The 16,422-nt window shown below is 49.1% G+C and overlaps 1 protein-coding gene across 1 annotated transcript in view; it reads right to left on the minus strand.

Annotated features, from left to right (window-relative positions):
• The window catches only part of fhod1 (formin homology 2 domain containing 1), a 159,438-nt gene that overhangs the window by 13,276 nt on the left and 129,740 nt on the right, over nucleotides 1–16,422 (minus strand). The window contains exons 16-22 of the mRNA XM_031820953.1: nucleotides 16,231–16,374; nucleotides 14,748–14,944; nucleotides 9,123–9,869; nucleotides 8,535–8,690; nucleotides 6,550–6,732; nucleotides 5,024–5,143; nucleotides 1,231–1,392 (exon numbers count right to left, since the gene is read on the minus strand). Of these exons, the coding sequence (XP_031676813.1) occupies nucleotides 1,231–1,392; nucleotides 5,024–5,143; nucleotides 6,550–6,732; nucleotides 8,535–8,690; nucleotides 9,123–9,869; nucleotides 14,748–14,944; nucleotides 16,231–16,374 (1,709 nt within the window). The remainder of the gene's footprint in view (nucleotides 1–1,230; nucleotides 1,393–5,023; nucleotides 5,144–6,549; nucleotides 6,733–8,534; nucleotides 8,691–9,122; nucleotides 9,870–14,747; nucleotides 14,945–16,230; nucleotides 16,375–16,422) is intronic.

A 16,422-nucleotide genomic window follows, 5' to 3' on the forward strand; every position in this document is an offset into this window, starting at 1 on the left:
GTTGTTTTCAGCATTTCACTGTGAGGTCAACTACACCTGTTGTATTCAGCATTTCACTGTGAGGTCTACACCTGTTGTATTCAGCATTTCACTGTAAGGTCTACTACACCTGTTGTATTCAGCATTTCACTGCGAGGTCTACTACACCTGTTGTATTCAGCATTTCACTGCGAGGTCTACTACACCTGTTGTATTCAGCATTTCACTGTGAGGTCTACTACACCTGTTGTTTTCAGCATTTCACTGTGAGGTCTACTACACCTGTTGTATTCAGCATTTCACTGTGAGGTCTACTACACCTGTTGTATTCAGCATTTCACTGTGAGGTCTACTACACCTGTTGTATTCAGCATTTCACTGTAAGGTCTACTACACCTGTTGTTTTCAGCATTTCACTGTGAGGTCTACTACACCTGTTGTATTCAGCATTTCACTGTAAGGTCTACTACACCTGTTGTATTCAGCATTTCAATGTGAGGTCTACTACACCTGTTGTATTCAGCATTTCACTGTCAGGTCTACTACACCTGTTGTATTCAGCATTTCACTGTGAGGTCTACTACACCTGTTGTATTCAGCATTTCACTGTGAGGTCTACTACACCTGTTGTATTCAGCATTTCACTGTGAGGTCTACTACACCGGTTGTATTCAGCATTTCACTGTGAGGTCTACTACACCTGTTGTATTCAGCATTTCACTGTGAGGTCTACTACACCTGTTGTTTTCAGCATTTCACTGTGAGGTCTACTACACCTGTTGTATTCAGCATTTCACTGTGAGGTCTACACCTGTTGTATTCAGCATTTCACTGTAAGGTCTACTACACCTGTTGTATTCAGCATTTCACTGTGAGGTCTACTACACCTGTTGTATTCAGCATTTCACTGTGAGGTCTACTACACCTGTTGTATTCAGCATTTCACTGTAAGGTCTACTACACCTGTTGTATTCAGCATTTCACTGTAATCAATTTCATTTCACTGTAATCAATGTCATTGATTTTTCTAGAGCACTACTTCTACCCAGGGTCCCCCCCCCCCCCTCTATAGGGAGACTTACTCTAGCAGAGCGTGTGATGGAGGGGATCTCTACCCAGGGCCCCTCTACCCAGCCCCCCCCCCCCCCCCCCCAGGGGCCCCCTATAGGGAGACTTACTCTAGCAGAGCATGTGATGGAGGGGATCTCTACCCAGGGCCCCCCCCATAGGGAGACTTGTAGGGAGACTTACTCTAGCAGAGCGTGTGATGGAGGGGATCTCGGAGTACACGTCTGAGGTGTCGGTGTAGTTGTCCACCAGGAAGTTACAGGTGTGGTGAAGCAGAGACTGTCTGTGGACCGTATCCTTCACCTCAGTTACCTTCTCCAAGTAGTTCAGCTCAAAACCTTTAGCCTGCAGAGAGACAGAGAGAGGGGGACAGAGAGGGGGGCAGAGAGAGGGGGGCAGAGAGAGGGGGGCAGAGAGAGGGGGGCAGAGAGAGGGGGACAGAGAGAGGGGGACAGAGAGGGGGGCAGAGAGAGGGGGACAGAGAGAGGGGGACAGAGAGAGGGGGACAGAGAGGACAGAGAGAGGGGGACAGAGAGAGGGGGGAGAGAGGACAGAGAGAGAGAGAGAGGACAGAGAGAGAGAGAGAGAGAGAGAGAGAGAGAGAGAACAGAGAGAGAGAGAGAGACAGAGAGAGACAGAGAGACAGAGAGAGACAAATAGAGAGACAGAGAGAGACAGAGAGAGACAGAGAGAGACAGAGACAGGGACAGAGAGACAAGTACAGACAGAAAATCAGACAGAGAGAGGCAGGCAGACAGGTGATACGACAGTAAACTACATTAGAGTCAAAACTACAGCAATCAACCCATCTACCAATAAACAGTAAATAAACTGAACTGTTTCCTGCTTTAGGATAAACATCTTCTCATCAGCTCAACCAACTCCTAGTCCTTGTGAAGCCATACAGGTGATGTGTACCAAGACATTAATCTCTCTGCTCCAGACAGCACGTAGTTCACCGATTATCAGTTGGTTCAATCTAATCCCTTCAGTCATTGGAATCGTTTTTAGAAAAAAGGGTTTAAACCTATTCAAATCAAGGCAACAGTTGGATGAAGATTCTCCAAACTTTTACAATGTTTACAATCCAACAATTATTGACTGAATTATAAGCAAATCGAATTGGTACAGACACATACTGAATGGAGTTGAGGGATTTCGGTGGGAATTGAGGTATTGAATTTATAGTCAAATATAAAAATGATGCACTCATATATACATTATATCAGGTATATTATATTATATCAGGTATATTATATTATATCAGGTATATTATATTATATCAGGTATATTATATTATATCAGGTATATTATATTATATCAGGTATATTATATTATATCAGGTATATTATATTATATATATCAGGTATATTATATTATATCAGGTATATTATATTATATCAGGTATATTATATTATATCAGGTATATTATATTATATCAGGTATATTATATTATATCAGGTATATTATATTATATCAGGTATATATTATCAGGTATATTTTATATTTTGTGTTGAAATAAAGAAAATAATGAGTGCCTCATTTGCATGTCAGTAATTAACTAACTTTAACTGTATTAAATGATTACGTTTTTAAAATTCCAACAAAAATTAAATAAACGTCTTTGTCTTTCTCGTGATGTGTGGAGACGACGTGTTAAATCCCTGTTTAAAACCTTACCGTTCTGTTGTCTTTCTCGTGATGTGTGGAGACGACGTGTTAAATCCCTGACTAGAACCTTACCGTTCTGTTGTCTTTCTCGTGATGTGTGGAGACGACGTGTTAAATCCCTGACTAGAACCTTACCGTTCTGTTGTCTTTCTCGTGATGTGTGGAGACGACGTGTTAAATCCCTGACTAGAACCTTACCGTTCTGTTGTCTTTCTCGTGATGTGTGGAGACGACGTGTTAAATCCCTGACTAAAACCTTACCGTTCTGTTGTCTTTCTCGTGATGTGTGGAGACGACGTGTTAAATCGCTGACTAAAACCTTACCGTTCTGTTGTCTTTCTCGTGATGTGTGGAGACGACGTGTTAAATCCCTGACTAAAACCTTACCGTTCTGTTGTCTTTCTCGTGATGTGGAGACGACGTGTTAAATCCCTGACTAGAACCTTACCGTTCTGTTGTCTTTCTCGTGATGTGTGGAGACGACGTGTTAAATCCCTGACTAGAACCTTACCGTTCTGTTGTCTTTCTCGTGATGTGGAGACGACGTGTTAAATCGCTGACTAAAACCTTACCGTTCTGTTGTCTTTCTCGTGATGTGTGGAGACGACGTGTTAAATCCCTGACTAAAACCTTACCGTTCTGTTGTCTTTCTCGTGATGTGTGGAGACGACGTGTTAAATCGCTGACTAAAACCTTACCGTTCTGTTGTCTTTCTCGTGATGTGGAGACGACGTGTTAAATCCCTGACTAAAACCTTACCGTTCTGTTGTCTTTCTCGTGATGTGTGGAGACGACGTGTTAAATCGCTGACTAAAACCTTACCGTTCTGTTGTCTTTCTCGTGATGTGGAGACGACGTGTTAAATCCCTGACTAAAACCTTACCGTTCTGTTGTCTTTCTCGTGATGTGTGGAGACGACGTGTTAAATCGCTGACTAAAACCTTACCGTTCTGTTGTCTTTCTCGTGATGTGGAGACGACGTGTTAAATCCCTGACTAGAACCTTACCGTTCTGTTGTCTTTCTCGTGATGTGTGGAGACGACGTGTTAAATCCCTGACTAAAACCTTACCGTTCTGACTCAACAGGAAAGACGAATGTATTGTATACACAAACCTTGAGTAAAGTGGAACTTGGTTGTATTTTTTTATCTTGTATATAAACTCAATCTATTTGCATTTAGTTAGTGTGTTCCCAGTGTGGTTATCTGAACAACCTGAATGATGTGCAGTTCTCTCTGCTCTAAAACTGGACTGATGGGTGTGTTTGGGGGGGGGTGCAAAAAACATCTACTTCCTGTGTTTGAGGAGGGGGGTGCACAGTTTTTTGCACCCCCCCTCAAACACAGGAAGTAGATGTTTTTTGCACCCCTCCCCCACCTCAAACACAGGAAGTAGATGTTTTTTGCACCCCCCCCCCCAAACACAGGAAGTAGATGTTTTTTGCACCCCCCCCCCCCAAACACAGGAAGTAGATGTTTTTTGCACCCACCCCCCCTCAAACACAGGAAGTAGATGCTTTTTGCATCCCCCCCCCTCAAACACAGGAAGTAGATGTCTGAAAAAGCTCCTCAGGTGGGCGGGTTCATGCACGCAGCTAGTCCACTTGAGGTGATACTTTTACATTGTTGTACGATACAGGGCCTTTACATTCCTAATGCCCTATACAGCCCTATGGGCCCTGGTCAACAGTAGTGCCCTATACAGCCCTATGGGCCCTGGTCAACAGTAGTGCCCTATACAGCCCTATGGGCCCTGGTCAACAGTAGTGCCCTATACAGCCCTATGGGCCCTGGTCAACAGTAGTGCCCTATACAGCCCTATGGGCCCTGGTCAACAGTAGTGCCCTATACAGCCCTATGGGCCCTGGTCAACAGTAGTGCCCTATACAGCCCTATGGGCCCTGGTCAACAGTAGTGCCCTATACAGCCCTATGGGCCCTGGTCAACAGTAGTGCCCTATACAGCCCTATGGGCCCTGGTCAACAGTAGTGCCCTATACAGCCCTATGGGCCCTGGTCAACAGTAGTGCCCTATACAGCCCTATGGGCCCTGGTCAACAGTAGTGCCCTATACAGCCCTATGGGCCCTGGTCAACAGTAGTGCCCTATACAGCCCTATGGGCCCTGGTCAACAGTAGTGCCCTATACAGCCCTATGGGCCCTGGTCAACAGTAGTGCCCTATACAGCCCTATGGGCCCTGGTCAACAGTAGTGCCCTATACAGCCCTATGGGCCCTGGTCAACAGTAGTGCACTATACAGGAAACAGGGTCTCTATTTGGGACGTAAACAAGAAGAACACACTTACACTGGTACTGTTGAGGAAGTTTCCAATGGCCAAAAGCGTTGCTAGGATGCGCTTAAAGGTTTTGTTTTTGGCGAGCTGCTCCATGCCTAGTTTCAGGTCGAAGAGAGGCTCCGCTATCTCCTGTACAGAGACGAAGAGAAGAACGACATTCAGGGAGGAGAGAGGCTCAGCTATCTCCTGTACAGAGACGAAGAGAGGCTCAGCTATCTCCTGTACAGAGACGAAAAGAGGAACAACATTCAGGGGGGGAGAGAGGCTCAGCTATCTCCTGTACAGAGACGAAGAGAGGCTCAGCTATCCCCTGTACAGAGACGAAGAGAGGCTCAGCTATCCCCTGTACAGAGACGAAGAGAGGCTCAGCTATCCCCTGTACAGAGACGAAGAGAGGCTCAGCTATCCCCTGTACAGAGACGAAGAGAGGCTCAGCTATCCCCTGTACAGAGACGAAGAGAGGCTCAGCTATCCCCTGTACAGAGACGAAGAGAGGCTCAGCTATCCCCTGTACAGAGACGAAGAGAGGCTCAGCTATCTCCTGTACAGAGACGAAGAGAGGCTCAGCTATCTCCTGTACAGAGACGAAGAGAGGGACAACATTCAGAGGGGGAGAGAGGCTCAGCTATCTCCTGTACAGAGACGATGAGAGGGACGACATTCAGGAGGAAACAAACTGCATGAAACAGGCTAAAACAGGCAGTCAGTGAGGAGTCACAGGCCACTGCAGAGACTGAGCACTGTGTGTGTGTGTGTGTGTGTGTGTGTGTGTGTGTGTGTGTGTGTGTGTGTGTGTGTGTGTGTGTGTCTCAGAACAGAATCTGCTGATCCTGGGCAGACCGTTCATATTCTCTCTCCTCATCCCACCCATAACCCACGAGGACAATATTCAGCTGTTGTTGAGCTGCCTGTCTGACACACTGACTAACGCTGTTCTCCTGGGGAGGTGTTGGATACTCGTGGTTCCTACAGCGCATGATGACAGATGACAGGAAGAGCGTGAAGATGATGTACAGCTGTGTAGAGACGAGCAGAACACTAGCCTGGACCCAGATCAGTTTCTGCATGAGGACTATTCCATAATGAGACTAGCAGAACACTAGCCTGGTCCTAGATCAGTTTCTGCAGGAGGCACGAGGACTATTCCATAATGAGACGAGCAGAACACTAGCCTGGTCCTAGATCAGTTTCTGCAGGAGGCACAAGGACTATTCCATAATGAGACTAGCAGAACACTAGCCTGGTCGTAGATCAGTTTCTGCATGAGGACTATTCCATAATGAGACGAGCAGAACACTAGCCTGGTCCTAGATCAGTTTCTGCATGAGGACTATTCCATAATGAGACGAGCAGAACACTAGCCTGGTCCTAGATCAGTTTCTGCAGGAGGCACGAGGACTATTCCATAATGAGACTAGCAGAACACTAGCCTGGTCCTAGATCAGTTTCTGCATGAGGACTATTCCATAATGAGACGAGCAGAACACTAGCCTGGTCCTAGATCAGTTTCTGAATGAGTTTCCCCCCGATCCTACCTTCTCCAGGGTTTCATAGTTGAGTTTGAAGGCCCAGAGCTGTAGTCGAGCGCTGAGGCCACTGATGGAGGACAGGGTGAGGAGGAACTGTTCTGCTGAGCCCAGGGGGATGTCCGGGTTGGCCAGCTGAGCCTCCTGGATCTTCTGCTTCTCCTCCTCCGAAGGAGTCATCGTCAGGATTTTCTACAAGACAACAGATGACTGGAGTTAGAGGAAGAGGCATGATGTTTCTAGAGGGAGAAGAGAGAGAGAGAGGGATGACAAACAGAGGACTGGAGGCATGATGTTTTTAGAGGGAGAAGAGAGAGAGAGAGAGGGGGATGACTGGAACAGATGACTGGAGTTAGAGGAGGAGGCATGATGTTTTTAGAGGGAGAAGAGAGAGAGAGGGATGACAAACAGAGGACTGGAGGCATGATGTTTTTAGAGGGAGAAGAGAGAGAGAGGGGGATGACTGGAACAGAGGACTGGAGGCATGATGTTTTTAGAGGGAGAAGAGAGAGAGGGATGGCAAACAGAGGACTGGAGGCATGATGTTTTTAGAGGGAGAAGAGAGAGAGAGAGAGGGGGATGACTGGAACAGAGGACTGGAGTTAGAGGAGGAGGCATGATGTTTTTAGAGGGAGAAGAGAGAGAGAGGGGGATGACTGGAACAGAGGACTGGAGGCATGATGTTTTTAGAGGGAGAAGAGAGAGAGAGGGGGATGACTGGAACAGAGGACTGGAGGCATGATGTTTTTAGAGGGAGAAGAGAGAGAGGGATGGCAAACAGAGGACTGGAGGCATGATGTTTTTAGAGGGAGAAGAGAGAGAGAGAGAGGGGGATGACTGGAACAGAGGACTGGAGTTAGAGGAGGAGGCATGATGTTTTTAGAGGGAGAAGAGAGAGAGAGGGGGATGACTGGAACAGAGGACTGGAGGCATGATGTTTTTAGAGGGAGAAGAGAGAGAGAGAGGGGGATGACTGGAACAGAGGACTGGAGTTAGAGGAGGAGGCATGATGTTTTTAGAGGGAGAAGAGAGAGAGAGGGGGATGACTGGAACAGAGGACTGGAGGCATGATGTTTTTAGAGGGAGAAGAGTGAGAGAGGGGGATGACTGGAACAGAGGACTGGAGGCATGATGTTTTTAGAGGGAGAAGAGAGAAAGAGAGAGGGGGATGACTGGAACAGAGGACTGGAGTTAGAGGAGGAGGCATGATGTTTTTAGAGGGAGAAGAGAGAGAGAGGGGGATGACTGGAACAGAGGACTGGAGGCATGATGTTTTTAGAGGGAGAAGAGAGAGAGAGGGGGATGACTGGAACAGAGGACTGGAGGCATGATGTTTTTAGAGGGAGAAGAGAGAGAGAGGGGGATGACTGGAACAGAGGACTGGAGGCATGATGTTTTTAGAGGGAGAAGAGAGAGAGAGGGGGATGACTGGAACAGAGGACTGGAGGCATGATGTTTTTAGAGGGAGAAGAGTGAGAGAGGGGGATGACTGGAACAGAGGACTGGAGGCATGATGTTTTTAGAGGGAGAAGAGTGAGAGAGGGGGATGACTGGAACAGAGGACTGGAGGCATGATGTTTTTAGAGGGAGAAGAGAGAGAGAGGGGGATGACTGGAACAGAGGACTGGAGGCATGATGTTTTTAGAGGGAGAAGAGAGAGAGAGGGGGATGACTGGAACAGAGGACTGGAGGCATGGATATGTACCACAGAGAAAGGAAAATCAGAGGAATAAGTGTGAGTAGTAGATATTTTGTTATTCAAAAAAAAAAAGGTGCTTTGTTAACAGAGAGATGTTCAGGTCTTCATCGTTGACAGTAAACATTCATTCAACCACACTAGAGGAATAGTGTGCTTCTCCTCCTCAACCCTTCGCAGGTCACCGATGTTCAATGTCAGAGTGCACTGGTCCTGGTGTAAACAGCACCTACAGATCCTATTCAACAGTGATTCTAAATGGTAACAGCGCCACCCGGTGGTAGAAAGACAGTATCACCTCGATGCCCTCCTTGTTGATGGCAAACTCGTCAAAGTTGAGGATGGCGGTCTTGATGACGTGGACAGCTGGTAGTACGGTCATGCCGATGTTGATGCTGTTACTCCTCTTAGAGTCCAACACCAGAATCTCTGCTTTCTTCACTTCTGATCCTTTCTGCAGGGACAAACAACATAGAAAAGATTCAATTCACCAGGCAAGTCACCGGTCAAGTCACCGGTCAAGCCACCGGTCAAGTCACCAGTCAAGTCACCAGTCAAGTCACCAGTCAAGTCACCAGTCAAGTCACCAGTCAAGTCACCTTTCAATCCACCAGTCAAGTCACCTTTCAATCCACCAGTCAAGTCACCAGTCAAGTCACCAGTCAAGTCACCAGTCAAGTCACCAGTCAAGTCACCAACAGAGATCACTGTTAATTGATTTTACTTCATTCCTGGTTTGAAATACTTGAGACAGCTTAACATAGTTTACACAGACAGTCCAATTTACATAGTTTGCCAATTATCTGATATTTTCCTTCATGTGTAAACAGCAACAAAAACACATGGAATCTGATCTTTTGATTTCCGAGCTGATGTAATGCCTCACCTTCAGAGCCACGGGTAGCTCCTTGGCCTTGGACTCAAACAGGTGTTCCAGCTTGGCCGTATCCACGGTGACCTTATCCAGCGACGCCCACACCGTCCCGCGTCCGAATTTACACTTCCTGGGACTGTCTGACTGTTTGAGTTCCTTCCAGAACAACTTGACCGTCTTTCTCTTCTTGGCAAAGGCCGGGTCTGGAGTCTGGGAGGATGAGGAGGAGGAGGAAGGGGGAGCTCCAGGAGGAGGTGGTGGTGGAGGGGAGCAGAGACCTCCACCCGGTGGGGGAGGAGGTGGAGGAGGGATACTCATAAACGGAGCCCCGGGGGGAGGAGGAGGAGGAGGAGGAGCGGAGGCTAGTCCAGGAATAGGTGGAGGAGGAGGTGGGATGCCACCACCACCACCACCGGGCCGACCAACACCCACGTCGAAGACGTCCACGTCCAGAACATCTATGTCCTCCTCCTCCATGAGGTCAGAGAAGTCCAGGTCTTTAATCTTCAGGGCTTTGGAGCTGGGTTGGAGCTGGTCCCAGGCGTCCGTCTGTCTGTCCCTGGCCAGTGGGGTCATCTGGGTTTTCTCCAGGTTTCGGGAGTGGGTCTCTGCGTCGATGCTGTACTGCGGCCGGAGACGCCTGTGCTGCTGCTCCTCTGCCAGCCTGGCCCGCGCCGCCTGGGCACTGCCACCCAGACCCTGCAGCTCTGCCCTCCTGGAACTGCTGTCCTCGCTGGGTAGAGGCTGGGCCTGCTGGGCCTGGGGGAACGGATCAGTAATGCATTTCAATTCAAATAAACACAATGCTGTTTTTTAATTACCCCGATATAGATCAGTCAGCATGTGTTGAGCTGTGTAACTCTGCTATAGATCAGTCAGCATGTGTTCAGCTCTTTAACTCTGCTATAGATCAGTCAGCATGTGTTGAGCTGTGTAACTCTGCTATATATCAGTCAGCATGTGTTGAGCTGTGTAACTCTGCTATAGATCAGTCAGCATGTGTTGAGCTGTGTAACTCTGCTATAGATCAGTCAGCATGTGTTCAGCTCTCTAACTCTGCTATAGATCAGTCAGCATGTGTTCATCTCTAACTCTGCTATAGATCAGTCAGCATGTGTTCAGCTGTGTAACTCTGCTATAGATCAGTCAGCATGTGTTCAGCTGTGTAACTCTGCTATAGATCAGTCAGCATGTGTTCATCTCTAACCCCGCTATAGATCAGTCAGCATGTGTTCATCTCTAACCCAGCTATAGATCAGTCAGCATGTGTTCATCTCTAACCACGCTATAGATCAGTCAGCATGTGTTCAGCTGTGTAACTCTGCTATATATCAGTCAGCATGTGTTCACCTATGTAACTCTGCTATATATCAGTCAGCATGTGTTCACCTGTGTAACTCTGCTATAGATCAGTCAGCATGTGTTCAGCTGTGTAACTCTGCTATAGATCAGTCAGCATGTGTTCAGCTCTTTAACTCTGCTATAGATCAGTCAGCATGTGTTGAGCTGTGTAACTCTGCTATAGATCAGTCAGCATGTGTTGAGCTGTGTAACTCTGCTATAGATCAGTCAGCATGTGTCCATCTCTAACCCCGCTATAGATCAGTCAGCATGTGTTCATCTCTAACTCTGCTATAGATCAGTCAGCATGTGTTCAGCTGTGTAACTCTGCTATAGATCAGTCAGCATGTGTTGAGCTGTGTAACTCTGCTATAGATCAGTCAGCATGTGTTCACCTGTGTAACTCTGCTATAGATCAGTCAGCATGTGTTCAGCTGTGTAACTCTGTTATAGATCAGTCAGCATGTGTTCAGCTGTGTAACTCTGCTATAGATCAGTCAGCACGTGTTCATCTCTAACCCTGCTATAGATCAGTCAGCATGTGTTAATCTCTAACTCTGCTATAGATCAGTCAGCATGTGTTCATCTCTAACTCTGCTATAGATCAGTCAGCATGTGTTCAGCTGTGTAACTCTGCTATAGATCAGTCAGCATGTGTTCAGCTGTGTGACTCTGCTATAGATCAGTCAGCATGTGTTCAGCTGTGTAACTCTGCTATAGATCAGTCAGCATGTGTTCAGCTGTGTAACTCTGCTATAGATCAGTCAGCATGTGTTCAGCTGTGTAACTCTGTTATAGATCAGTCAGCATGTGTTCAGCTGTGTAACTCTGCTATAGATCAGTCAGCACGTGTTCATCTCTAACCCTGCTATAGATCAGTCAGCATGTGTTAATCTCTAACTCTGCTATAGATCAGTCAGCATGTGTTCATCTCTAACCCTGCTATAGATCAGTCAGCATGTGTTAATCTCTAACTCTGCTATAGATCAGTCAGCATGTGTTCAGCTGTGTAACTCTGCTATAGATCAGTCAGCATGTGTTCAGCTGTGTAACTCTGCTATAGATCAGTCAGCATGTGTTCACCTATGTAACTCTGCTATAGATCAGTCAGCATGTGTTCAGCTGTGTAACTCTGCTATAGATCAGTCAGCATGTGTTCACCTATGTAACTCTGCTATAGATCAGTCAGCATGTGTCTAGTGTGCATGCACACGACTTACTATATTTTGAAGTGAAAAACGATCATTTGTTATCATATTTATTTAAAAAAAATACAAACTTCGATTTATCGATTAAATCGACCCTAGCTAGCACCCATCAACTAACGGATTCTGAAAGACTGGTGTTAAACTCATCTCTACCATGTGTCCCAGGGTGGTGTGCCAGTCCCAGGGTGGTGTACCAGTCCCAGGGTGGTGTACCAGTCCCAGGGTGGTGTACCAGTCTCAGCCACAGTGTCATGTCTCCTCTACCTAGGGTGGTGTACCAGTCCCAGCCACAGTGTCATGTCTCCTCTACCTAGGGTGGTGTACCAGTCCCAGCCACAGTGTCATGTCTCCTCTACCTAGGGTGGTGTACCAGTCCCAGCCACAGTGTCATGTCTCTACCTAGGGTGGTGTACCAGTCCCAGCCACAGTGTCAGGCCTCATTACTCTACCTAGGGTGGTGTACCAGTCCCAGCCACAGTGTCAGGCCTCCTCTACCTAGGGTGGTGTACCAGTCCCAGCCACAGTGTCATGTCTCCTCTACCTAGGGTGGTGTACCAGTCTCAGCCACAGTGTCATGTCTCCTCTACCTAGGGTGGTGTACCAGTCCCAGCCACGGCGTCAGGCCTCCTCTACCTAGGGTAGTGTACCAGTCCCAGCCAGTGTCAGGCCTCATTACTCTACCTAGGGTGGTGTACCAGTCCCAGCCACAGTGTCAGGCCTCCTCTACCTAGGGTGGTGTACCAGTCCCAGCCAGTGTCAGGCCTCCTCTACCTAGGGTGGTGTACCAGTCCCAACCAGTGTCAGGCCTCATTACTCGACCTAGGGTGGTGTACCAGTCCCAGCCAGTGTCAGGCCTCCTCTACCTAGGGTGGTGTACCAGTCCCAGCCAGTGTCAGGCCTCCTCTACCTAGGGTGGTGTACCAGTCCCAGCCAGTGTCAGGCCTCCTCTACCTAGGGTGGTGTACCAGTCCCAGCCACAGTGTCAGGCCTCCTCTACCTAGGGTGGTGTACCAGTCCCAGCCAGTGTCAGGCCTCATTACTCTACCTAGGGTGGTGTGCAAGTCCCAGCCAGTGTCAGGCCTCCTCTACCTAGGGTGGTGTACCAGTCCCAGCCAGTGTCAGGCCTCATTACTCTACCTAGGGTGGTGTGCAAGTCCCAGCCAGTGTCAGGCCTCCTCTACCTAGGGTGGTGTACCAGTCCCAGCCAGTGTCAGGCCTCCTCTACCTAGGGTGGTGTACCAGTCCCAACCTGTGTCAGGCCTCCTCTACCTAGGGTGGTGTACCAGTCCCAGCCAGTGTCAGGCCTCCTCTACCTAGGGTGGTGTACCAGTCCCAGCCAGTGTCAGGCCTCCTCTACCTAGGGTGGTGTACCAGTCCCAGCCAGTGTCAGGCCTCCTGACTTTATTGAACAGATAGAGTAATAACAGATCCCCACTGTCTTCCTCTCTCTGTTCAATAAAGTCAGAACAGATCTCCACTGTCTTCCTCTCTCTGTTCAATAAAGTCAGAACAGATCCCTACCGTCTTCCTCTATCTGTTCAATAAAGTCAGAACAGATCCCCACTGTCATCCTCTCTCTGTTCAATAAAGTCAGAACAGATCCCCACTGTCATCCTCTCTCTGTTCAATAAAGTCAGGACATATCCCCACTGTCCTCCTCTCTCTCTGTTCAATTAAGTCAGAACAGATCCCCACTGTCTTCCTCTCTCTGTTCAATAAAGTCAGAACAGATCCCCACTGTCATCCTCTCTCTCTGTTCAATAAAGTCAGAACAGATCCCCACTGTCATCCTCTCTCTGTTCAATAAAGTCAGAACAGATCCCCACTGTCTTCCTCTCTCTCTGTTCAATAAAGTCAGAACAGATCCCCACTGTCTTCCTCTCTCTGTTCAATAAAGTCAGAACAGATCCCCACTGTCATCCTCTCTCTCTGTTCAATAAAGTCAGAACAGATCCCCACTGTCTTCCTCTCTCTCTGTTCAATAAAGTCAGAACAGATCCCCACTGTCATCTTCTCTCTCTGTTCAATAAAGTCAGAACAGATCCCCACTGTCTTCCTCTCTCTCTGTTCAATAAAGTCAGAACAGATCACCACTGTCATCTTCTCTCTCTGTTCAATAAAGTCAGAACAGATCCCCACTGTCTTCCTCTCTCTCTGTTCAATAAAGTCAGAACAGATCCCCACTGTCTTCCTCTCTCTCTGTTCAATAAAGTCAGAACAGATCCCCACTGTCATCCTCTCTCTGTTCAATAAAGTCAGAACAGATCCCCACTGTCTTCCTCTCTCTCTGTTCAATAAAGTCAGAACAGATCACCACTGTCATCTTCTCTCTCTGTTCAATAAAGTCAGAACAGATCCCCACTGTCTTCCTCTCTCTCTGTTCAATAAAGTCAGAACAGATCCCCACTGTCTTCCTCTCTCTCTGTTCAATAAAGTCAGAACAGATCCCCACTGTCATCCTCTCTCTGTTCAATAAAGTCAGAACAGATCCCCACTGTCTTCCTCTCTCTCTGTTCAATAAAGTCAGAACAGATCCCCACTGTCATCCTCTCTCTGTTCAATAAAGTCAGAACAGATCCCCACTGTCATCCTCTCTCTCTGTTCAATAAAGTCAGAACAGATCCCCACTGTCATCCTCTCTCTCTGTTCAATAAAGTCAGAACAGATCCCCACTGTCTTCCTCTCTCTGTTCAATAAAGTCAGAACAGATCCCCACTGTCATCCTCTCTCTGTTCAATAAAGTCAGAACAGATCCCCACTGTCTTCCTCTCTCTCTGTTCAATAAAGTCAGAACAGATCCCCACTGTCATCCTCTCTCTCTGTTCAATAAAGTCAGAACAGATCCCCACTGTCATCCTCTCTCTCTGTTCAATAAAGTCAGAACAGATCCCCACTGTCTTCCTCTATCTGTTCAATAAAGTCAGAACAGATCCCCACTGTCATCCTCTCTCTGTTCAATAAAGTCAGAACAGATCCCCACTGTCATCCTCTCTCTGTTCAATAAAGTCAGAACAGATCCCCACTGTCATCCTCTCTCTGTTCAATAAAGTCAGAACATTGATATAAAAAGACAGTAATGAATTCCTACCTTGAGGCTAGATAGACGTTCCTTCACACTGCCACCAGCCCTGCCCAGCCCTCTGTGGTCCTCTGGCTCTCCGGAGAGGCTCTCCTCGGGGTCGAGGTTGGTGCCTGACGGCCGCTCCCCTGAAGACCCCGAGGAGTTATTGGCGTAGAGCATGTTCTTCTTCTCGTTGGAGAGGTTTTTCTGTTGGACACTGACACCTACAGGGCAGGAGGGGATCAGCATATTCACACACATAGCATTAGAGATATATCTATAAATATATATATTTAACCTTTATTTAACTAGGCAAGTCAGTTAAGAACAAATTCTTATTTTCAATGACGGCCTAGGAACAGTGGGTTAATAGCCTGGAAGGGACAGAGGGGGAAGGGGCAGAGGGGGGAAGGGTCAGAGGGGGAAGGGGCAGAAGGGGCAGAGGGGCAGAGGGGAAGGGTCAGAGGGGGAAGGGGCAGAAGGGGCAGAGGGGCAGAGGGGGAAGGGGCAGAGGGGGCAGAGGGGGAAGGGGCAGAAGGGGCAGAGGGGAAAGGGTCAGAGGGGGAAGGGTCAGAGGGTCAGAGGGGGAAGGGTCAGAGGGGGAAGGGTCAGAGGGGGAAGGGTCAGAGGGGGAAGGGTCAGAGGGGGAAGGGTCAGAGGGGGAAGGGTCAGAGGGGGAAGGGACAGAGGGGGAAGGGTCAGAGGGGGAAGGGACAGAGGGGGAAGGGTCAGAGGGGGAAGGGACAGAGGGGGAAGGGTCAGAGGGGGAAGGGGCAGAGGGGGAAGGGGCAGAGGGGGAAGGGGCAGAGGGGGAAGGGGCAGAGGGGGAAGGGACAGAGGGGGAAGGGACAGAGGGGAAGGGACAGAGGGGAAGGGACAAGGGGCAGAGGAGGAAGAGGCAGAGGGGGAAGGGGCAGAGGGGGAAGGGGCAGAGGGGGAAGGGACAGAGGGGGAAGGGACAAAGGGGGAAGGGACAGAGGGGGAAGGGACAGAGGGGGAAGGGGCAGAGGGGGGAGGGGCAGAGGGGGGAAGGGACAGAGGGGGGAAGGGACAGAGGGGGAAGGGACAGAGGGGGAAGGGGAAGAGGGGGAAGGGGCAGAGGGGGAAGGGGCAGAGGAGGAAGGGACAGAGGGGGAAGGGGCAGAGGAGGAAGGGACAGAGGGGAAGGGACAGAGGGGGAGGGGCAGAGGGGGAGGGGCAGAGGGGGAGGGGCAGAGGGGGAAAGGGCAGAGGGGGAAGGGGCAGAGGGGGAGGGGGGGAGGGGCAGAGGGGGAAGGGGCAGAAGGGGAAGGGGCAGAGGGGGAAGGGGGAGGGGCAGAGGGGGAAGGGAAAGGGACAGAGGGGAAGGGGCAGAGGGGGGAAGTGGCAGAGGGGGAAGGGGCAGAGGGGGAAGGGGCAGAGGGAAGAAGGGGCAGAGGGGGAAGGGGCAGAGGGGGAAGGGGCAGAGGGGGAAGGGGCAGAGGGGGAAGGGCAGAAGATTTCGGAGGAGGTTTGGATGTTAATCTCTTGCCTGGATCATTATGGGTCGCCTGGGTGTCTGCTGGGTCAGGCTGTTCCAGGGTTCTCTGGATGGGGCCAGTCTCTCCTGAGACCTGCCCCCCTGCGTGGAGCTCTGGCTGGGGCCCTGTTTCTGCACCGCTGGCCTGGTACGGGGCTGTTGACACACACACACACACACACACACACACACACACACCACACA

The sequence above is a fragment of the Oncorhynchus kisutch genome, unplaced genomic scaffold (genome assembly GCF_002021735.2).
Source record: "Oncorhynchus kisutch isolate 150728-3 unplaced genomic scaffold, Okis_V2 scaffold3788, whole genome shotgun sequence".
Classification (NCBI taxonomy): Eukaryota; Metazoa; Chordata; class Actinopteri; order Salmoniformes; family Salmonidae; genus Oncorhynchus; species Oncorhynchus kisutch.